Source organism: Tamandua tetradactyla, chromosome 22, assembly GCF_023851605.1.
Source record: "Tamandua tetradactyla isolate mTamTet1 chromosome 22, mTamTet1.pri, whole genome shotgun sequence".
Classification (NCBI taxonomy): Eukaryota; Metazoa; Chordata; class Mammalia; order Pilosa; family Myrmecophagidae; genus Tamandua; species Tamandua tetradactyla.
In genome coordinates this window covers 46,411,338-46,434,865 of record NC_135348.1, presented here as the reverse complement: position 1 = coordinate 46,434,865, position 23,528 = coordinate 46,411,338, and the positions used below count along the sequence as shown (strand labels likewise).

General features: G+C 36.1%; 1 protein-coding gene and 1 long non-coding RNA gene across 11 annotated transcripts in view; one reads left to right on the top strand and one right to left on the bottom strand.

Moving 5' to 3' along the window:
• The window catches only part of LOC143666373 (uncharacterized), a 61,637-nt gene that overhangs the window by 7,508 nt on the left and 30,601 nt on the right, over nt 1-23,528 (bottom strand). The gene's annotated exons all lie outside the window — the stretch shown is intronic.
• The window catches only part of BLTP1 (bridge-like lipid transfer protein family member 1), a 235,966-nt gene that overhangs the window by 199,540 nt on the left and 12,898 nt on the right, over nt 1-23,528 (top strand). For all 9 annotated transcript variants that reach the window (XM_077140145.1, XM_077140153.1, XM_077140154.1 and 6 more), the window contains 12 exons: nt 122-283; nt 995-1,134; nt 1,845-2,046; nt 14,203-14,403; nt 15,119-15,298; nt 17,499-17,636; nt 17,946-18,203; nt 19,165-19,315; nt 19,732-19,889; nt 20,004-20,196; nt 20,418-20,635; nt 23,073-23,324. In XM_077140145.1, coding sequence (XP_076996260.1) covers nt 122-283; nt 995-1,134; nt 1,845-2,046; nt 14,203-14,403; nt 15,119-15,298; nt 17,499-17,636; nt 17,946-18,203; nt 19,165-19,315; nt 19,732-19,889; nt 20,004-20,196; nt 20,418-20,635; nt 23,073-23,324 — 2,253 coding nt within the window. The remainder of the gene's footprint in view (nt 1-121; nt 284-994; nt 1,135-1,844; nt 2,047-14,202; nt 14,404-15,118; nt 15,299-17,498; nt 17,637-17,945; nt 18,204-19,164; nt 19,316-19,731; nt 19,890-20,003; nt 20,197-20,417; nt 20,636-23,072; nt 23,325-23,528) is intronic.

The following is a 23,528-nucleotide window of genomic DNA, read 5'->3' as shown; positions in this document are numbered from 1 at the left end:
TATAAGGTGCTTCACCTGATTGAACTGTCATAAAATTCTAATATCTTATTAAATTATATTGTTTCATTGGACCGATTTATCAAATTCCATTGAATGTACCTCACGTTTATAAATGTTCCAGCCAAAGGAAAAGGAAGCGGAGGAGTAAAAACAGCCAAGTTATATGCCTGGGTAGCACTTCAATCATTGCCTGAAGAAATGGTTATTAGTCCCTGCCTATTAGACTTTCTGGAAAAGGCTCTGGAAACTATCCCAATTACACCAATTGAAAGGAATTATACAGGTAAGCATCTTCCTTTGCGTACTTACTTTTCCCATCACATATACTTCGGAGGCCTGTTACTTGGAAGATATGATATGATATATGATGTGATATAGTAAATGAGCAATAGAAAAGAATTATACAAACTGAAAAAGAACTCGAGAGATCATTTAATCCTCATTTACTAATTAGGAAGCTAAGTCTTGGTAAGGTTCTATAATTTTCCCAAAGCCACAGCTAGTTAATGCAAAATTATCATCTCCATATTCCCAGCATTGAGCTATATCTGGACTTGGGTTGAAAAAAGATCTCATACAGGAACTGAGGTCTTGAATGACATGGCTAAAAGGCCCTAAATCTGAGAGAAAGCTTTGGAACTCAAATAGTGTTGAGTAGAGGTTATGTATTGGATGTTGGGTTCCTAAAACTAATCCCAGTTTGAGAGGAAACATTCATTTACCTGGTTTGTATAGGTCCTACATTAGTGTCTCTCAAGGGCATAATCACTGTTGTTTTCTTTGTACATTTTTGGCATAGAGCAGGCAAATTTGAGTTTGGAAGAATGAACAAGAGTTTTGAATCAAGAAGTATATACAAAATGTTGGAATATATGAGCAGATATTTCTGATTGTCCATACCCTGATATCAGTAATAGCATAATAGAAAAAGATTTTTTAATAATAGTTTGCCGTTGTACTTAATTCTAAAACTTAGAACTAAATGTTTTAACAGCTGTCAGTTCACAAGATGAAGATATGGGACATTTTGAAATACCAGATCCTATGGAAGAGTCAACAACATCATTAGTATCATCTTCCACGTCTGCTTACTCTTCCTTTCCTGTTGATGTGGTGGTTTATGTGCGAGTTCAGGTGATGCACATTGTCTAGTCCTTCTCATTTAAAGAAAAAAGTTATTCTTAAGTTTGTTTGAACGTTTTCAGCTGTTTTCCCTTTTAAGTTTTCTTAACATTATAAGTTCATGGCTCTTTGGTGTCTCTGATGGTTTGTAGGTTGCCTGATCCCTCAGGAAGTATATCTAAAATTTTATGCATTTATTTACTTTTTCTTGCTGAGAAGTTTCATAGATCTTAGGTTTTTAAAAATTTTTATTTCATACTTCTGTGGCAAAAATAAAACTGTAGTACATAAATTTAAACCCTCCTTTTAGCATTTTATGCCTTTTAGTATGGCACCTTTATTTCTTGCCATTATGCTCCTTTCTGCTGGGACGTTATGTATAATTGAGATATAAAATCACAATGACCTTTGCTAGAATTATGGCTAAGAGTTTTCAATTTAAATATAAGGGAAGTTACTTCCTTTAAAGACTTGATTATGAGTAAGTATAATACAAGTATAAACATCTTTAAATTTCTGAAATATTAAAATGTATTGCTCAGATATGATTCCTCGGATATTTAGTTTTTTAAAAACTGTCAATTTAATGCATTTGGTTCATGTATTGTCCTTCGATTTAAAAAACTAGGGCTTTAAACACAAAACACCATTAAGTATCAAATGAAAAAAAGTTTTAACTATCCAGTTCCTAGAAACATTTTTCTACTTTTTGCATTTTTTAGCCCTCACAGATCAAGTTTAGCTGTTTACCAGTATCAAGAGTAGAATGCATGCTGAAGTTGCCATCCCTAGACTTGGTGTTTTCTTCAAACCGAGGAGAACTGGAGACTTTAGGGACTCCGTGTCCTGTGGAGGCTTTATCTCCTGGAGGTAGTGCTGCTCAGAGTGGAGCAAAGACCTCTGCAAGCAAAACTGGAATGCCAGGTACAGGAATAGTCTTTCATTCCTCTGCTATAAAGCCAAATACTATTTTTAAGTAAATAATACTTTAATAGTAATTAATAAACACTTTAAAATAAATTTGGAAAAGGAGACTAATTTTTTCAGTTTATTTTGTTTACTAGAACTTGTGTATCCTTTAGTTTGTATTTCTAACAATGACAGGTAGCATTTTGTTAACTTGAATGTACACAATACAAGCCCTATTAAGTACTATAATCTTATAATGTGTAATTTTTTTAATTGTTGTAACATATATACAACATAAAATTCCCATTTTAATCATTTTCAATTACACAGTTCAGTGGTGCTAATTGCATTCACAACATTATGCTCCTGTCACCACTCTCTATTACCAAAACTTTTCCATTACCCCAAGCAGAAACTCTGTATCCATTAAGCATTAACTCCTCTTTCCCCATCTCTCCTCCAATGGCAAAGCTCTAATTTTCTTTCTGACTACAAATTTCATATTCTAGTATTTCATGTAATTAGATCTTTTCCTTTGTGTTTGCCTTATTTCACTCAACATGGTATCTTCAAGGTTCATCCATGTGTAGGATGCATCACAACTTCATTCCTTTTAATGGCTGATTGGTATTTCATTGTATGTATATGCCATATTTTGTTCATCCATTCATCTGATAATGGACACTTGGGTTGCCTCTACCTTTTGGCTATTGTGAATAATGCCACTATGAACTTTGGTGTACAAATATCTGACCTAGTCCCTGCTAAAAACTAAATGTTCTTTTGGGTCCCTAGAAGTGGAATTGCCAGGTCTTATGGTAATTCTGTGTTTACCTTCTTGAGGAACCACCAAAATGTTTTTCACAGAGGCTGTACCATTTTACATTCCCATCAACAATATAGGAATGGGTTCCTATTTCTCTGCATTCTCACCAACACTTATTTTCTGTTTTTAAAATAATAGCCATTTTACTGGTGTGAGGTTATATCTCATTAGGTTTTTGATTTGCATTTCCCTACTGGCTAATGATGTTGATCATCTTTCTAGGTGCCTTTTGACCATTTATATATCTTCCTCAGAGAAACATCTGTTCAAGTCCTCTGTCCATTTTTTAATGGATTGCTCGACTTTTTGTTAAGTTGTAGGAGTTTCTTGTAGATTCTGGATAGTAAACCCTTGTCAGACTTATTGTTTCCCATTCTGTAGGTTGTCTTTTCACATTTTTGAAAATGTCCTTTGCACAAGTTTTAAATTTTGGTGAAGTCCAATTTATCTATTTTTTCTTCTGTTACTCATGTCATGCTTTTGATGTCATATCTAAGAATGTATTGCCTCAGACAATAAAGGTCTTGAAGATATTCCCTCCCCCCCCCTTTTTTCTAACAGTTTTATAGTTTTAGCTGTTATATTTAGGTCATTGGTCCATTTTAAATTAATTTTTGTATATGGTTTAAGGTAGGGATCAACTTTCATTCTTTTGCATATGGATATCCACTTTTCCAGCCTATTTGCTAAAGAGACTGTTCTTTTCCCTTGAGTGGACTTGGCTTCCCCGGTCAAAAATCAGTTGGCCAAAGTGTTAAAGTTCTTTTTTTATTTTTATTTTTTACATAGGCAGGCACCGGGAATAAAAGTACTTTTGAATGTTTTGTTTTATGCTAAATTTTTACAAGTAAGAGTAATCAGTATTGCAAATAGAAAATTAGAGCTATAGTGTTATTTTGCAAAGATTTCTCATGACCCTGTATTAAAATTGTATCAGATATATATTTTTTAAATGGTAAATTGTGTTACCTAACCCAAATGTGATTCATGAAAGGTTTTGCCTAGAATTGATAATCATCCTGAGGAGATTATCACTCTTCACTATATTAAAGCTCATTGCCATCTCTGCCCTTAAAAAAATTGTATAGTGATCACAAATACAAATGATAAAGATTTAATTGAATTATTAAAAAAACTATATTGAATGGAAGTTTATAAGAACTGGTCTGGTATATCCTTAAAACAGTGGTTCTTATCTGGAAGTGATTTTACTTCTAGGGGACATTTGATAATGTCAGGGGACAATACAGTTGGCATTTGTAGAGTAAGCCAGGGATGCTGCTGAATATTCTACAGTGCACATGACATATATCCCACACCCCAAACCCACCCCAAGTGAAGAGTTATTTGGTCTAAATATCAACAGTGTCATGGTTTAGAAATCCTGAATTAAAATGAGAAAGCAAAAATAAACCAATGAACAAAAACTCCATTTTTAAGAGAAGTACTGATATAGTGGAGAGGGAAACAACTTTCTGATTTAGAAGGAAACGTGACTCAGATTTTGTCTCCTGTTTTTTTTTTTTTTTTTTTTTTTTTTTCTCTTGCCCTAGGCTTTTTTTTTTTTTTTATCATTCCAATCTACATGTACAATCAGTAATTCTTAATAACATCACATAGTTGCATATTCATCATTTCTTAGTACATTTGCATCGATTTAGAAAAAGAAATAAAAAGACAACAGAATAAGAATTAAAACAATAATAGAAAGAAAAAAAACAAAAACAAACAAAAAAAAAACCTATACCTCACATGCAGCTTCATTCAGTGTTTTAACATAATTGCATTACAATTGGGTAGTATTGTGCTGTCCATTTCTGAGTTTTTATATCCAGTCCCGTTGTACAGTCTGTATCCCTTCATCTCCAATTATCCCTTCTCTTTTTTTTTTTTTTAATTAACGGAAAAAAAGAAATTAACCCAACATTTAGAGATCATACCATTCTACACATGCAATCATTAATTCTTAACATCATCACATAGATGCATGATCATCATTTCTTAGTACATTTGCATTGGTTTAGAAGAACTAGCAACATAACCGAAAAAGATATAGAATGTTAATATAGAGAAAAAAATAAAAGTAATAATAGTAAAATCAAAACAAAACAACACAAAACAAAACAAAAACCTATAGCTCAGATGCAGCTTCATTCAGTGTTTTAACATGATTACTTTACAATTAGGTATTATTGTGCTGTCCATTTTTGAGTTTTTGTATCTAGTCCTGTTGCACAGTCTGTATCCCTTCAGCTTCAATTACCCATTGTCTTACCCTGTTTCTAACTCCTGCTGAACTCTGTTACCAATGACATATTTCAAGTTTATTCTCGAATGTCCGTTCACATCAGTGGGACCATACAGTATTTGTCCTTTAGTTTTTGGCTGGATTCACTCAGCATAATATTCTCTAGGTCCATCCATGTTATTACATGCTTCATAAGTTTATCTTGTCTTAAGGCTGCATAATATTCCATCGTATGTATATACCACAGTTTGTTTAGCCACTCTTCTGTTGATGGAGATTTTGGCTGTTTCCATCTCTTTGCAATTGTAAATAATGCTGCTATAAACATTGGTGTGCAAATGTCCGTTTGTGTCTTTGCCCTTAAGTCCTTTGAGTAGATACCTAGCAATGGTATTGCTGGGTCGTATGGCAATTCTATATTCAGCTTTTTGAGGAACCGCCAAACTGCCTTCCACAGTGGTTGCACCCTTTGACATTCCCACCAACAGTGGATAAGTGTGCCTCTTTCTCCGCATCCTCTCCAGCACTTGTCATTTTCTGTTTTGTTGATAATGGCCATTCTGGTGGGTGTGAGATGATATCTCATTGTGGTTTTGATTTGCATTTCTCTAATGGCCAGGGACATTGAGCATCTCTTCATGTGCCTCTTGGCCATCCGTATTTCCTCTTCTGAGAGGTGTCTGTTCAAGTCTTTTTCCCATTTTGTAATTGGGTTGGCTGTCTTTTTGTTGTTGAGATGAACAATCTCTTTATAAATTCTGGATACTAGACCTTTATCTGATATATCATTTCCAAATATTGTCTCCCATTGTGAAGGCTGTCTTTCTACTTTCTTGATGAAGTTCTTTGATGCACAAAAGTGTTTAATTTTGAGGAGTTCCCATTTATTTATTTCCTTCTTCAGTGCTCTTGCTTTAGGTTTAAGGTCCATAAAACCGCCTCCAGTTGTAAGATCCATAAGATATCTCCCAACATTTTCCTCTAACTGTTTTATGGTCTTAGACCTAATGTTTAGATCTTTGATCCATTTTGAGTTAACTTTTGTATAGGGTGTGAGAGATGGGTCTTCTTTCATTCTTTTGCATATGGATATCCAGTTCTCTAGGCACCATTTATTGAAGAGACTGCTCTGTCCCAGGTGAGTTGGCTTGACTGCCTTATCAAAGATCAAATGTCCATAGATGAGAGGGTCTATATCTGAGCACTCTATTCGATTCCATTGGTCGATATATCTATCTTTATGCCAATACCATGCTGTTTTGACCACTGTGGCTTCATAATATGCCTTAAAGTCAGGCAGCGCGAGACCTCCAGCTTCGTTTTTTTTCCTCAAGATGTTTTTAGCAATTCGGGGCACCCTGCCCTTCCAGATAAATTTGCTTATTGGTTTTTCTATTTCTGAAAAATAAGTTGTTGGGATTTTGATTGGTATTGCATTGAATCTGTAAATCAATTTAGGTAGGATTGACATCTTAACTATATTTAGTCTTCCAATCCATGAACACGGTATGCCCTTCCATCTATTTAGGTCTTCTGTGATTTCTTTTAGCAGTTTTTTGTAGTTTTCTTTATATAGGTTTTTTGTCTCTTTAGTTAAATTTATTCCTAGGTATTTTATTCTTTTAGTTGCAATTGTAAATGGGATTCGTTTCTTGATTTCCCCCTCAGCTTGTTCATTACTAGTGTATAGAAATGCTACAGATTTTTGAATGTTGATCTTGTAATCTGCTACTTTGCTGTACTCATTTATTAGCTCTAGTAGTTTTGTTGTGGATTTTTCCGGGTTTTCGATGTATAGTATCATATCGTCTGCAAACAGTGATAGTTTTACTTCTTCCTTTCCAATTTTGATGCCTTGTATTTCTTTTTCTTGTCTAATTGCTCTGGCTAGAACCTCCAACACAATGTTGAATAATAGTGGTGATAGTGGACATCCTTGTCTTGTTCTTGATCTTAGGGGGAAAGTTTTCAATTTTTCCCCATTGAGGATGATATTAGCTGTGGGTTTTTCATATATTCCCTCTATCATTTTAAGGAAGTTCCCTTGTATTCCTATCTTTTGAAGTGTTTTCAACAGGAAAGGATGTTGAATCTTGTCGAATGCCTTCTCTGCATCAATTGAGATGATCATGTGATTTTTCTGCTTTGATTTGTTGATATGGTGTATTACATTAATTGATTTTCTTATGTTGAACCAGCCTTGCATACCTGGGATGAATCCTACTTGGTCATGATGTATAATTCTTTTAATGTGCTGTTGGATACGATTTGCTAGAATTTTATTGAGGATTTTTGCATCTGTATTCATTAGAGAGATTGGTCTGTAGTTTTCTTTTTTTGTAATATCTTTGCCTGGTTTTGGTATGAGGGTGATGTTGGCTTCATAGAATGAATTAGGTAGTTTTCCCTCCACTTCGATTTTTTGGAAGAGTTTGAAGAGAATTGGTACTAATTCTTTCTGGAACGTTTGGTAGAATTCACATGTGAAGCCATCTGGTCCTGGACTTTTCTTTTTAGGAAGCTTTTGAATGACTAATTCAATTTCTTTACTTGTGATTGGTTTGTTGAGGTCATCTATGTCTTCTTGAGTCAAAGTTGGTTGTTCATGTCTTTCCAGGAACCCGTCCATTTCCTCTAAATTGTTGTATTTATTAGTGTAAAGTTGTTCATAGTATCCTGTTATTACCTCCTTTATTTCTGTGAGGTCAGTAGTTATGTCTCCTGTTCCATTTCTGATCTTATTTATTTGCATCCTCTCTCTTCTTCTTTTTGTCAATCTTGCTAAGGGCCCATCAATCTTATTGATTTTCTCATAGAACCAACTTCTGGCCTTATTGATATTCTCTATTGTTTTCATGTTTTCAATTTCATTTATTTGTGCTCTAATCTTTGTTATTTCTTTCCTTTTGCTTGCTTTGGGGTTAGCTTGCTGTTCTTTCTCCAGTTCTTCCAAATGGATAGTTAATTCCTGAATTTTTGCCTTTTCTTCTTTTCTGATATAGGCATTTAGAGCAATAAATTTCCCTCTTAGCACTGCCTTTGCTGCGTCCCATAAGTTTTGATAAGTTGTGTTTTCATTTTCATTCGCCTCGAGGTATTTGCTAATTTCCCTTGCAATTTCTTCTTTGACCCAGTCGTTGTTTAGGAGTGTGTTGTTGAGCCTCCACGTATTTGTGAATTTTCTGGCACTCTGCCTATTATTGATTTCCAACATCATTCCTTTATGGTCCGAGAAAGTGTTGTGTAAGATTTCAATCTTTTTAAATTTGTTAAGACTTGCTTTGTGACCCAGCATATGGTCTATCTTTGAGAATGATCCATGAGCACTTGAGAAAAAGGTGTATCCTGCTGTTGTGGGATGTAATGTCCTATAAATGTCTATTAAGTCTAGTTCATTTATAGTAATATTCAGATTCTCTATTTCTTTGTTGATCCTCTGTCTAGATGTTCTGTCCCTTGATGAGAGTGGTGAGTTGAAGTCTCCAACTATTATGGTATATGAGTCTATTTCCCTTTTCAATGTTTGCAGTATATTCCTCACGTATTTTGGGGCATTCTGATTCGGTGCGTAAATATTTATGATTGTTATGTCTTCTTGTTTAATTGTTCCTTTTATTAGTATATAGTGTCCTTCTTTGTCTCTTTTAACTGTTTTACATTTGAAGTCTAATTTGTTGGATATTAGTATAGCCACTCCTGCTCTTTTCTGGTTGTTATTTGCATGAAATATCTTTTCCCAACCTTTCACTTTCAACCTATGTTTATCTTTGGGTCTAAGATGTGTTTCCTGTAGACAGCATATAGAAGGATCCTGTTTTTTAATCCATTCTGCCAATCTATGTCTTTTGATTGGGGAATTCAGTCCATTGACATTTAGTGTTATTACTGTTTGGATAATATTTTCCTCTAACATTTTGCCTTTTGTATTATATACATATCTGATTTTCCTTCTTTCTACACTCTTTTCCATATCTCTCTCTTCTGTCTTTTTGTATCTGACTCTAGTGCTCCCTTTAGTATTTCTTGCAGAGCTGGTCTCTTGGTCACAAATTCTTTCAGTGACTTTTTGTCTGAGAATGTTTTAATTTCTCCCTCATTTTTGAAGGATAATTTTGCTGGATATAGGAGTCTTGGTTGGCAGTTTTTCTCTTTTAGTATTTTAAATATATCATCCCACTGTCTTCTAGCTTCCATGGTTTCTGCTGAGAAATCTACACAAAATCTTATTGGGTTTCCCTTGTATGTAATGGATTGTTTTTCTCTTGCTGCTTTCAAGATCTTCTCTTTCTCTTTGACCTCTGACATTCTAACTAGTAAGTGTCTTGGAGAACGCCTATTTGGGTCTAATCTCTTTGGGGTGCGCTGCACTTCTTGGATCTGTAATTTTAGGTCTTTCATAAGAGTTGGGAAATTTTCAGTGATAATTTCTTCCATTAGTTTTTCTCCTCCTTTTCCCTTCTCTTCTCCTTCTGGGACACCCACAACACGTGTATTTGTGCGGTTCATATTGTCCTTGAGTTCCCTGATACCCTGTTCAAATTTTTCCATTCTTTTCCCTATAGTTTCTGTTTCTTTTTGGAATTCAGACGTTCCATCCTCCAAATCACTAATTCTATCTTCTGTCTCTTTAAATCTATCATTGTAGCTATCCATTATTTTTTCTATGTTTGCTACTTTATCCTTCACTTCCATAAGTTCTGCGATTTGTTTTTTCAGTTTTTCTATTTCTTCTTTATGTTCAGCCCATGTCCTCTTCATGTCCTCCCTCAATTTATCGATTTCATTTTTGAAGAGGTTTTCCATTTCTGTTCGTATATTCAGCATTAGTTGTCTCAGCTCTTGTGTCTCATTTGAGCTATTGGTTTGTTCCTTTGACTGAGCCATATTCTCAATCTTTTGAGCGTGGACAGTTATCTTCTGCTGCTGGCGTCTGGGCATTTATTCAGATTTCTCTTGGTGTTGGACCCAGCAAGGTTGTAATATTTTTCTGTGAAATCTCTGGGTTCTGTTTTTCTTATCCTGCCCAGTAGGTGGCGCTCGTGGCACCCGTTTGTCTGCGGGTCCCACCAGTAAAAGGTGCTGTGGGACCTTAAACTTTGGAAAACTCTCGCCGTCCTGGGGGTTCGCTAGCCGAAACGGCTTGAGCCGGCCCGGGGTCCGAACGCAGGGAGGGTTGCTGGTCGCCGCAGCCAGGGAAAGAGCCCGTCCGAATTTCCTAGTCGGCCCTGGGCAACAAGCGTGGCGGGAGGGCGCCAGCGGCAGCGGCCCGCCCGAGAGAGTGCACGTTCCCCGGGAGTCACGGGTTTGGAAGGGGCCTCCCCCACCCGTCACCGTTCTCCGCGGCCTGGCGGTTTCCGATCCAATTCTCTCAGTTGGTCCGGGGGCTGCGCGTGGTGTGGGCGCCAGCCGTCTTTGTTTCAGGGGACCGCCTCTCCAATTCTCCCAGCCGGCCCGGGAAGGGGGAAGGGAGTAACTCCGGCCGCTTGCCACCCCGCCCGGTAAGGCCCGCGCGCCTCGGCGATCTCACCCGAGCTGCTTCTCTCAGCCAGCCAGCCGTTCCAGGATGGGGTACGCTGTCTTTTTTTATCTCTGTTGTGGCTTTGGGCGCTTTCTGTATCGTTTCTACTCCCCTAGTAGGTGTCCTGGAGAAGAAACTAAGATCCGCGCGTCTTACTAAGCCGCCATCTTCCAGGAAGTCCTGTCTCCTGTTTTTTGAACAGTCTTCTTGGGATTTGAAACTTTAATCGAATTATGTAGCATCAATAGGAAAAATTAGTATAAGCTGGCTTCAGAGAAAACACCCCAGTCAAGAATTTTTTCTTGGAGAAATGGAAATTAATTTAGTTCCCCTTGTATTTCCTTATAATACTTAGGAAATGGTTAAAGCAAAACATTTATTTGGCTATTTGATCCTTTGAAAAGTTTTCATCACAAAACAGAACAAAAATGTTAATTCCTTTAAAAATAAAGCTTTTGCTAAGACTCATTGTCTTACAATAGCTCCAAAATACTGTTGCTATAATTGTATTATAGTGAACCAAATATTGGGATGATAGTGTTGGTTTTTAAGAGCATATTTTTGTTATTAAAGCAGCTTACTCATTATAGAAAATATAGAGAACAGAAAAGTACTAAAGATGAAATGAAAATAACGATATCTCTTTCTTTATAACCAGTGTTATCAGTACCCACTCCCCAGCATTATTGGAGAAACACATTCTTTTTCCCAGGCCGGATTGAAATGATGTCTCTTATTTTATGTGGTTTTCTAAAATATAAAATATCACAAGTATTTTCCCAAGTCATTAACTTTACCAAATCAGTAACTTCCCAAATCAGTAACTTTAGTAACTGCAGAATATTCATCCATATATTTGGGGTGCCTTGGGCTTTTGGTTTCTGTGTTTATAGTTTGTAAATAATACTGTAATGGACATTTTTGTATATAAATATAAACATCCTTAGGATAAATTCTTGAGAGTATAATTTCCTAGATCAGAGATTATAAATATTTTCATTTGATGAGTTTTGCTCTCTAATGAGACTGAAATTTCTACAGTCACCACAGTGTGTTTGGATAACAAGTTCACTGTACTCTCCCCAGTGTTGTGCTTTAAATTTATTGTAATTTGTTTTTTTACTACTTTATTGGCTGTTTTTTTTTAGGAAAAACAAATATATAAACATTGCTCCTCTTTCTGTTGGAGTGTTCATTTTCTTAATGACAGAATGTCATGTGAATTATTAATGTTTAAATTGGTATAACAATACATATATGTACTGAGATAGGAATATGTAGTGAAAGGACTATGAAATGAGCACCTCTTTCTTAGGCCTTTATTTTATGTTTCTTTAGAAACTGAAACAAATAGTGTTTTTCATTTTATCATCATAAAATACTCAAGAAGGAATGATGATGAGAATAAATAGAAAGTCTAGGTTATGACAATATTCATCTTTTACGGGGTCTTCATTTAATGTCCACATCGTCAGGGTTAAGTGCTAGGGGTTGAGCATTCAGTGGCAGACCTAACAGATTGCTAATGTGGAACTTGAATTGGAAGAACAGATGATATACAAGCAAACAAATACATTCTAAGTTGAAAGGTGAAGTGGTTAAATATGGGTTAGCCACTCAGAGAGCTGGGGAGTGAACACTCCAGGAAGAGCACACTAAGTCCATGAACTAGGAAGAAGTTTGGCAACTTTGAAACAAAGCAGAACCATATAAATGGGACACAGTGAAGAAAGTGTAGACTGGCATGAGAAAAGGGTTCGAGAAGGAACCAGGTCATGTAGGGAAGCCACCTAAAAGCTAAGCAGGGAAGTGGACATGATTCTGATTTACACGTTTAAAACACCAGACCAGCTGCGCTGTGGCAATCAGTTGGGGGGAGTAAGAGTGCTTGGAAGCAGGGAGAGCTGCTGGCCATGGTAGCAGTCCAGGTAGAGTAGATGATTGCTTAGGTCAGAATAGCAAGTGTGGATGGAGAGAAATTGACAGTCTTGATAAATGTTAGATACAGAAAGATAGATTGCATGATAGGGATTCAGGAATGAGAAGGAAAAAGAATTCCCAGATTTCTGATTGAGCTGTTGACTTAGAAGCATGATTCAGTGGAATGGGAACACTGGAGGGAAAGCAGATTGGATGGAAATATCAAGAGTTCAGTTTTGGACATTCTAGTAGGATGTCAAATTATCAGTTGCACCTGAGACTCCAAGTACTTAGGACATTCAATCAAACTATCTACATGAGTCATATTAGGAAATGCCCTAGTCAAATGCTCTGGGACAGAATATAGAGCTCAGATCTGTTAGAAACAATGTTTCCGAGGAGAAAGGGAACATTTAGATCTGTGTAAATTGGGGAAATCCTAAGGCCATGCATGCATGTTCAGGACAAGACACATGACCTGAAAAGACCAGGGAGGACCTTTTCTGCTTTTGGCTCAGGCGATTTTCTAAACTCATTGCTAGGAGAGCTAAACTCTGAAGGAGGGCATGTACATAGGTTAATCTATGAAGACTGGAAAAGGTGTTTTCTTTCTCCATCTCTCTTTTTAAGTTAGCTTCTGGAATTCAAGGAAATATTTGTCATAACACTTATTGGATATAAGCCTAAAGAACAGATGACTCAGTTTCTAAGTTCAAGAGATAATGTGTTATAGTAAAAAAGAAAAAAAAAATTATCAGTTGCAATACATAAATCCAAAGGAGGTCTGGGCTGGTGATACCTGTTTTGGAATTATCAGAAAGATCATAAATGCTTGGATTAGGGTTCTCTTGAGAAACAGAACCAACAGGAGATACCTGTAAATATGAGATTTATAAATGTATTTCACACAACTCTGGGAATACTGTGAAGCTGGCATCTCTGATGAATAGTCTGGAAGAACTCCACAAGAGAGGTTCTCTGGCTGAAGAAGCAGTGAAAGTCTCTCTTCTTCCTGAAAAGGCTTCAACTGATTGATTATCTCATTTGTGGGAGATGCACCTTAGTTGATCACAGATGTGATGAGCCACAGATGCAGTCAACTGACTGATGATTTACTACACCAAGCTTCTGATTTATCAACCAGCCACAAAATATCTATGCAGCAGTCATCAAGGCCAGTGCTTGCCTGACCAGACAGCTGGATATCATTGGCCAAGTTGACACCAGAACCTAATCATCACAATATTCTATTCAAATTGTCTCCTAGTATTTCTGTCTAAAGCATATTTGAAACTAGCCTGTCCACCCCTAGCAAAAAAGTATACTTGGCTGAGAGATTTTTTCCTTTCTACGTTCTCATCCCTTGCTGTGTCTCCACTGTTACATACTGACACGCAGACTCCATCTATATGATTTGGATTTTTTTACGCACTTTAATCCTCTTCCCCTTTTGCCCAAACCCCAACTATTTGGGGCCTCTTCTACTACCTATTAATGCATCTAAGTCCTCATTTTGATTTCAAGGTTTTAAATCTATTGATTGATTTGTTTCCATTTTATTTTTCAGTCATGTTTGGTCTTTAAGAGTATAATAGTGTCTTGCATTTTTTTGAATTTCTGTGGTTTACAGTTACTTTGTATTTTGTTGTGTTCATGTAGGTTCCACAGGACTAGGCAGTCCTCTTGGCAGAAGCCGACACAGTAGCAGTCAGTCAGATCTGACCAGTCCCAGCAGCAGTTCGTCTGGCTTGAGCTTCACAGCGTGCATGTCTGACTTCTCCCTTTATGTGTTTCATCCATATGGAGCAGGGAAACAAAAAGCAACCGTTTCTGGTCTCACACCTGGATCAGGAGGATTAGGTATACTGTGTTTTTATCTTACAAATTATGGCACCTTTTCAAGCTTTCATCTTTTCAGAAATCATGATACCTTTAATGGATACAAATCAAGATCAGAAATTTTGTTACTTTTCCCTTTTGATAATAACTGTCTTCTGTGTATTAAGTAGAAAATTAAGTAATTATAGTAAATTGATTGCTCAGGAACTAAAAACTTCAGAATAGATTATAGGTGATATATACAGAGCAGTAATCTCTGGAGATTAAAGATTACTTATGTTACTTAAATATTTGTGTTTTTAGTAAAATTTTAAAGTGAATGTGTGTCACATCTTTTAATTTAAAATACTACTCTTACTTAAGTTATTGTACTTAAATTCTACTGCATTTTAAAGTACAGATGAACCTACGAATGCATATGCTCTTGAAATCAGTGAAAGCCTCTTGACTAATATTTAGATAAATAATGAAGACACAGGCACCATGTAAATGTTAGTTTCTGTCATTGGGGAACAGTTGTAAAAATCATCTGTTATGTTTATGGGATTGATCCTATCCAGCTAATGTTAGGAACTCTAATTCTCATTTGGTGATTCTACTTAAATTTTTACCTCACTTGAGTAAATTTAATTTATGGCATCTTCTAGTATATTGTATAGTTTTCATTTAACTAAATAGTTGTGTAGATGTATATCTACGGAAATGTGTTTATATGTGTTTTATTGTTTGTTTTTAGGGAATGTAGATGAGGAACCCACTTCAGTCACTGGTCGGAAAGATTCCCTCAGTATAAACCTTGAATTTGTAAAAGTGAGTTTGTCTCGGATAAGGCGTTCAGGAGGTGCCTCATTTTTTGAAAGTCAGTCTGTAAGCAAGTCTGCAAGCAAAATGGACACTACGTTAATAAATATATCTGGTACTCAATTTTATAGTTTTGAAAGTAAAATATCTTTCAGAATTAATGGCCTCCCTTTTAGCACTGTTTGCATGTTAAATACATTGAATATTATTAATCTTTTTGTGAAAGTTTATTTAAAGGAAAAGTATGACAATCCAGCCTAGTCCACATGATCAGTCCTAGTCATCAATATTAGAAATGCTGTCTACAGACCAAGGGCCAAAATATGCCTAATTAAATTCCTTAAAACTTTTTTCCTTTACTTTTCGATCATGAATTGATCAAATTTTTTTTTCTTTTTGTTAATTTTCTAACTGTAAATTCTTAAAACACTATGGGCAGATGAGCGACATTGTTAAAAAAAAAAAAAATTCACCATACTTGATGCCAGAAGATCTTGAGTTGTGTGAATGTGTAACATTACCTTTAACTGGCTATGCAAACATTGACAAATCATTTATTCTTTCATCTTCTTTAATTGTGATTTGAGTATTTAAAATTAAACGCATGTGAAACATTTTTAATAATTCAGAGTACAAGGTGACTGTAAATTTTTATAACTATTGGACAGCTATGATATGTACAACCAGCCCAGTATTCATTCAGTGAACATATAGAGCCCATATTTTACAAGAACTTGTGCCAGACACTGTCCTAGGTGATGTGAGGACTGTAGGCATGAATAACGCAAGGTTTCACTATGTGTGGACAGATAAATGACACTGCAGTGTGATAAATGGTATAAATGGAGGTTTACATAAAGAGGAGGAAACAACAAATTCTGTCTTAATGTGGGAAGTCAGAGGAAGTTTCATTAAAGAAATGATATTTGGGCCAGATCGTGAAAACTGACTAAGAATATTGTAGGCTGTATTCCCATGATATTCAGTGGCCCAGAAGCATCAAAAAGCATGCTTTTGAACAAACATCCTTTGGTTCACTTGCTGAAGTATAGGTATAAGCGGACATTATGTTGCCTTACAGTATAGATGTAGACAGATGGAGAGAGGAATGGCTAGAGGGAAAGCTGATAAAATAGATTGCACAGGGTGGTGCAATGGTGGCTCAGTGGCAGAATTCTTGCCTGCCATGCTGGTGACCCGGGTTTGATTCCCAGTGCCTGCCTGTGCAAAAATTAAAAAAAAAATTAAAATAGATTGTACACCAAGCTAAAAGTATAGGTTCTGATCCTTTTGGCAGTGAGTGCCATTAGAGGTTTTTAGGAAGTAGAATGGTGCTTTCAGATTGGTATTTTAAAAAGAGTTGATGATAGCCAGAAAATGGGTAAGGAAAGATGTTTGAGGCAGCCACTGAATTAGACCAAGCAATAGAGGAGGAAGGCCTGAACTGTGACAGTGAAAAAAAAAAAAGGAGAAGAGGTGATCATTTTAAGAGAGATACCAGAGAATCCACAAACTTCAGGACAAATTGTGTGAGGGGCAACAGAAGAGGCAAGAATGCCTCAGTCTTTTAACTTAGAAGACTGAAGAAGCAGTTTTGCCAATAACTTAGAAAATAAAGAAGGATGTGTGTATAGAACAGTTAGTTGGAAGGATCCAGCAGTTGATTAACTGATAGGCTGTATGGAACCTGGCTCAGGCTGAAACAGAAACTTCAGAGGTAGGCATCACTGGCGGGTAAATCCTGTAGAAGTAAAGTGGAATAAGACAGAAGTAAAGTGACATAAAGCAGGGCAGAAGAGAGCTCAGAAGAACCCCAGGGAAAAAAGCCTTCAGAATTCCTTCATACTGACAACTGAGTCACTGCTCTTTGTCTAAAAGGAAAACAGGGTCCTTATCATATAGCTAATTGGCTTGGAACTACTTTTGAGGAAATTTGTGTCAAAGCTCATCCTGCTTCATTTTCTGAATTTGAGAAGAGCCCATGTTACAGTTGAAAGCTGGTTGTAAGATAAATCTTTAGAACCTCTCTGAAAATTTCATGATAAAGTGATAATAGAATTCCAACCTCACTTCACCTCAAAAAAGGAAATGAAATTAATAGTGTTAGGATTTGCTATTTCTGAAATTTTTGGAACGATCATATTTATCACCTGCTTAACTATATAACAAGTAGCTTATTTTATAGTTCATGAATTATAGTAACATAATTATAATTCTGCTGTATAATATCATGTCTTGTACCTACCATGTGAAAATATTAAAGGTTTTGAAAAATTTGTTCTAATTCTAATAAAATTTATTTATTTATTTGTCAGCTGTTTGTGATATAGGGTCTGCCTCCTTTAAATATGATATGCGCCGACTCAGTGAAATTCTGGCATTTCCAAGAGCCTGGTATAGGAGAAGTATTGCAAGACGCCTTTTCCTTGGAGACCAAACTATAAATTTGCCAAGTAAGATTGTCATGTGATTATAATTCTAATTAGATTAAAGTAGTAACAGTATCTGTGATTGATAATACAAACTTTGCCGTACTTCCTAAGTGGTACCAGGTTGCTGATGGCAGTTGTTCAGCAGATGTCTACTGAGCCCTTCATGCCTTCTTTTAAATTACATCCTAGCTGCCATTTTATTATTTTAAATAATTTTATTCTATAAAATTATACAGTATAGATGATTCGAAATGGTAAATGGGTGAAATTTTCTATTTTATAACAAATTAATTTTGCTGCTTTCTTGCTTCTTTTCTACTTTTTTGCTAGCATCTGGGCCAGGGACACCTGATTCCATTGAAGGGGTAAGCCAGCACCTTTCCCCTGAATCATCAAGAAAAGCTTACTGCAGGACCTGGGAGCAGCCTAGTCAGTCAGCCTCCTTCACCCACATGCCTCAGTCACCTAATGTGTTCAATGAGCATGTAACAAATAGCACCATGTCACCAGGGACAACAGCGCAAAACTTAAAATCCCCAGCTTCCATCAGATCAAGGAGTGTGTCTGATTCTTCAGTTCCCCGAAGAGGTAACATTGTTCCTTTGTTATCAGTAACCTGCTAATGCCCCAGTAAAAATCCAGATAACTCCCAGACTTCTGCCCAAAGTATAGGAAGATACACTCTTGCAAGCTTTTATGATAGATCCAAAGATACACAAAAACACACTCTAAAGTTTCGCCAGCAGGTGGGACAATCAGATGTCTAATAATTTGGAAAAGAGGTAGAGAGGAATAAGCATAATATTACTGTGTTCTACAAGGACAGTTAATTTTAGAAAGAAAACAAAACTACAGTGTTTTGAAAGTCCAAAAAGATGCTTTGATATTAAGAAAGTTAATATTTGTGTTCGTTCAATCATTCTTTTATTCAGGCAGTATTTTTGACAAAGCCTTTAAAGTGTGAGGCCCTGTACTTGTGCCTGACATATAAAAATGAGTGACAGTGTGGTTCAGTGGCAGAAGGCTTGCCTTTCATGAGGGAGACCTGGGTTCAATTCCTGGACCATGGCACCCCCCCAAAAAAAACGACATATGTCACGAGGTAAGATTAGGGTATAATGAACAAATGCAGGATTCAAGAAATGCACTGGGTACATAAGAATACAGAAGACAGGCACGGCAGCCATACTCTGCATTTCAGAAAAGTACCTGCCTTCGAGCCCTCTTTAGGCAATTTGTGCAGTTCCTTATGATTTTCTCGTTTAAGAAAATCCCAGGATATGAATTATCGGTGCTGCTATATCCCAGGCACTTCAAAATTTCCTCATATAAAGTAAATGTTCTACAGAGCTTTATTGGCAGAGTAAAGCTGCCAATACTTCAGTAAATGGTAATTATTACTAGAGGCAATATGGCAAATTTTAAATGTCAGGCTGTAATACAAGAATATCATATATTTACTTTTTAGATTACAGTGATGAGTGTTTTTTGCTTTGTAACTGATGGGCATTTTTGTGAATGAACATGTATTTGATTTTTCTACTTTTAGATTCACTTTCAAAAACATCAACTCCATTTAACAAGTCAAACAAAGCAGCAAGCCAGCAAGGAACCCCATGGGAAACACTTGTCGTATTTGCTATCAACTTGAAGCAATTAAACGTCCAGATGAATATGAGCAATGTAATGGGAAATACAACGTAAGCTATTAGGTCAAAGAAAAAAATATTTATTAGCTGTAATTTTTCTTGCATTTTAGTAAAGCAACTCAAAACCTTTTTGTGCTAAATTATTTGAGACAATAAAGACAGCAGATAAATATAGAACTTGCTTTATCCTGAAAATGGCTTAATCTTAAGGATACTATAATATAAAATAGCAAGTAAATGTGTTATAAAAAGAGGGCAAGTTACAAAGAAATAGAGCAATTTTCTAGTTAGAAAAAAAGTGTCAACATCAGTGTTAATATTCAAACATTTACCACATGGTTTTATAGGAAATAGGTTGTTTCTTTATCGAATTTGACCTTTTGTTTAAATCATCTGGTTTAACTCCTATTTTAATTTAAGACATTAGAAGTCATATGTCCAATGAGTAGTCTTTTTCTCTTTTTAAGGTGGACAACCAGTGGTTTGAAGAGCCAGGGCCGTCTGTCAGTAGGCAGTAATCGAGATCGAGAGATTAGCATGTCTGTTGGTCTGGGAAGATCACAGTTGGATTCGAAAGGAGGAGTGGTTGGAGGAACCATAGACGTCAACGCTTTGGAGATGGTCGGTATGTTGTAGTTTAACAACTGATTAAAGTAGCTTCAAAAACTATTTTGAAAAGGTTTGATGAATTTTTCCCATTAGACATTTCTGTGAAAAGTAATTACTGTTTCTATTTTAGCTCACATTTCTGAACATCCAAATCAACAACCCAACCACAAAATTCAGATCACTATGGGTTCTACTGAAGCACGTATTGATTACATGGGCTCAAGTATTCTCATGGGCATCTTCAGTAATGCTGATCTCAAGCTTCAGGACGAATGGAAAGTAAATCTGTCTAACATGATGGATCCAAGCATGACTGATAAAAGGTATTTAGAAAAACATTACTTTTTGAATACTTTACATGATTTCTTTTGACAATATTTTCTGTTATCCCATGAGAAACCAAAATTCATTTTTCCTAAAAAATGATTTTATATGGTGTGATTAATATAAATGGAAAGGTAGGGGTGGGGGGAAGAGAATATTTTTCATTATTTCCAACTATCTTCTATACGATCTGTGATAAAGATTATGTTTTATGCTCTAGTGAAATTTTTGTCCATGGCGATTTGAAATGGGATATTTTCCAAGTAATGATATCAAGATCAACTACACCTGACCTGATAAAAATAGGAATGAAGCTCCAAGAATTTTTCACACAACAGTTTGATACCAGTAAACGGGCTCTGTCTACCTGGGGACCAGTTCCTTACCTTCCACCTAAGACAGTGGCTAACAACCTAGAAAAAAGTTCACAAGAACAATGTAAGAATAGAATTACATCTTTATATATGCTGTCTTTCACTAAATATGTGTTATAATTTTAATTTACAGTAATTGTAACAATCATAATCCATATACCATACCCATAAAGTATTTCATAGGCTCTTTATCCCATGTCATTCAGCAGCAGACCTGAATTCTTGCCTCCCAGTGGAAATAGAAACCATCAGTTGGGAAGTCATCATTCATTAATCCCCTTCCTCTGCCACCAGTTCATCTGTGAACACACCACTTCCATTCTCTTTAATTACCATTTAAGAGAATAGTATCATGTTTTGGTTAAAAGTATGGGCTGTGGAGTTAGAATGTCTGGCTTTGAACTTACTAGTTGTGAGGTATTAGGCAGATCTTTTTACTTAGTAATTTAATCAGCAAGTGTTTATTAAGCATCAACCATGTACTTAGACATTGCTTTAGGCATAGGAGAACCAGTGGTGGATAAAGTCCTTGCCCTTAGGAATCTTATAATCTAATAGGAGAGACAGACTATAACTAAATATCTAAATATATAAGATAATTTCAGGTAGAGAAAAGTGCTGAGCAAAAGAGCAAAGCAGGGGAAGGAGATAGAAAAGGGGTAGGGTGTGGGGGAAGGTATTTTAATAGTGTGGTCAGGAAAGGTTTTTCTGAAATGTGAATGAAATGAAAGATCTCAGTTTTAAATCTGGGGGAGGAGCTTCTACAGTGGGGAAAACAAACTTGGCTTGTCGAAGAACAGTGAGTGGCCACTGTGACCACAGCAGAGTGAGCACGGAGGAAAGTACTGGCCATAATTCCAAGAGGCAGGGCACACGTCAGATGTTTTATATGATGCGTAGCTGTTGCAGAGTTTTGAACAGAACTGACATTATTTGACTTTCTTTTTCTTATAAAATAGGCCTTTTTAAAGTATCACTGTTGTTGCTGTGTGGAAAATAGACTGTATGGGGATAAGAGTGAAAGTAAGGAGACCACTGCAGTGCTCCAGCAAGAAATAATGGTGGTTTTGACTAGGGTGATAAAGGTAAAGTGGTGAGAAGTAGCGTGAATCAGGATAATTTTTAATAATGTTTTATCATCACAGAAGCGGAACATATAAATTGAAGAAAAGTAGATAATGTTTATTTTTTGGTTGTATCTATTCCACTCAGAAATCACCACTTTTAACACCTTAAAGTGTATACTTCCAGATACTTTTCTATGCATTTATGTACACTTTTTATCAAAATGTAGTTCATACTGTTTCATAACTTTTTTCCAGTCAACAATCTCCAACTTTCTATTTTGCTAATTATTTATTTACTCTCATTTTTAGACCATATTTATATTTCTACAGTTAATCCAAAAATACCCTTTACAACTAATTTGACCAAACTAGTTTCCAATCCAAGATCACAGGTTAAATCTGTTAAATCCTTCACTCTCTTGTAATTTACCAGTTTCTTTTTTGATAACCTGGATTGTGGAAGGGACCTAGCAAATTGTCCTGCAGAATGTCCTGTCTCACCTTCTAGATATATTTCATTTGCTTCCTTGTGGTATCACTTATCTTGTTGCTATTGCCCTGTATTTCTGTTAAACTAGAGTTTACATCAGCTATGCAAATGAGAGGGATATCTGCCAAACACCTGACCTAGATTCTCACAAAAAAGTCCCTGTTGTGAAAAACAAAGGAATGAGAATAAAGGAAACTAAAGAGACATGTCAGCTAAATTCAACATATGATTCTTGCATGAGCTTTGATTTGGATCTGGGAGGAGAGGTGTGGAAAATAGACAAAAAGGGCATTACTGCAATGTAGGGAAATATAAATATGAATTTTTATTTGATTAGTACTTTTCAAACTTTAATTCAAAATTTAATCAAATGCCTGGAGGTCTTATTAAAATACAGATTCTAATAAGTAGATATGAGATATGGACGGGATTTGAGAGTATGGTGTTATAACAAGTTTCCAAGGAGATGCTATGCTGATGCCACTTACCTCACCTTGAGTAGCAAGGATATAGAAGAATAAAAACAGACTTAAAATCAGGAATGTGCATTTGGTTTCTAGGTCTTCCACTCACTGGTTCACTCAGCCTCTCTATTGTGCTTCTTTAATTGAAAGAGTCAAAATGGTGAAATACCTAGTTTGCAAGTTTGTGAGAATTATATAAAATTGCATACAAATACTTTGCAAATCATTAATTATTACAGGAGTGTTGGTTATAACTATCATTAGCAAGCATTAGTTCCCTAGCTCTCTCTTTCCTCATTTAGCATCTTTTCCCAGATTCTTTCTTTACTTGCTACCGTTTAATGTTAACTGTTAAAATTGTTTTCATCTATTAGCTGAGTCACTTTCAACTGTAGACAGTAGCCACCTCCTGCACTCCTACCCCCATCTCGGCATGTTCATCAGGCACTTTGGGGTAAAAGGGCTCTGCTTTCTTTTCAGTGCTCGACGCGGCTCATCATCGTCACTGGCCTGGAGTGCTGAAGGTGGTATCAGGATGTCACATGTCCTTATTCCAGACTCCATTACCAGAAGATGGAATGCAGTTTGGAGGATCTATGAGCTTACATGGAAACCATATGACACTAGCTTGTTTTCATGGCCCAAATTTCCGTTCAAAATCCTGGGCCCTTTTTCATTTAGAAGAACCAAATATTGCTTTTTGGACTGAAGCTCAGAAGATCTGGGAAGATGGTAAACTGACAACATTCCAGTATTTACTTTTTGTCTTATCTTCTGATATGATTACAAACCACATAATTTTCCCTTTTTCATATCTTTTGTCTATTTTTTCTGTAAAATTTCTGTAGTTTATTTGTATTTGTTGTTACATATCTAACATGTCAGGAGTTCACTGCCAAGGACTTGGCATCTGTCAAGTCTAGAACATGTTCAAGA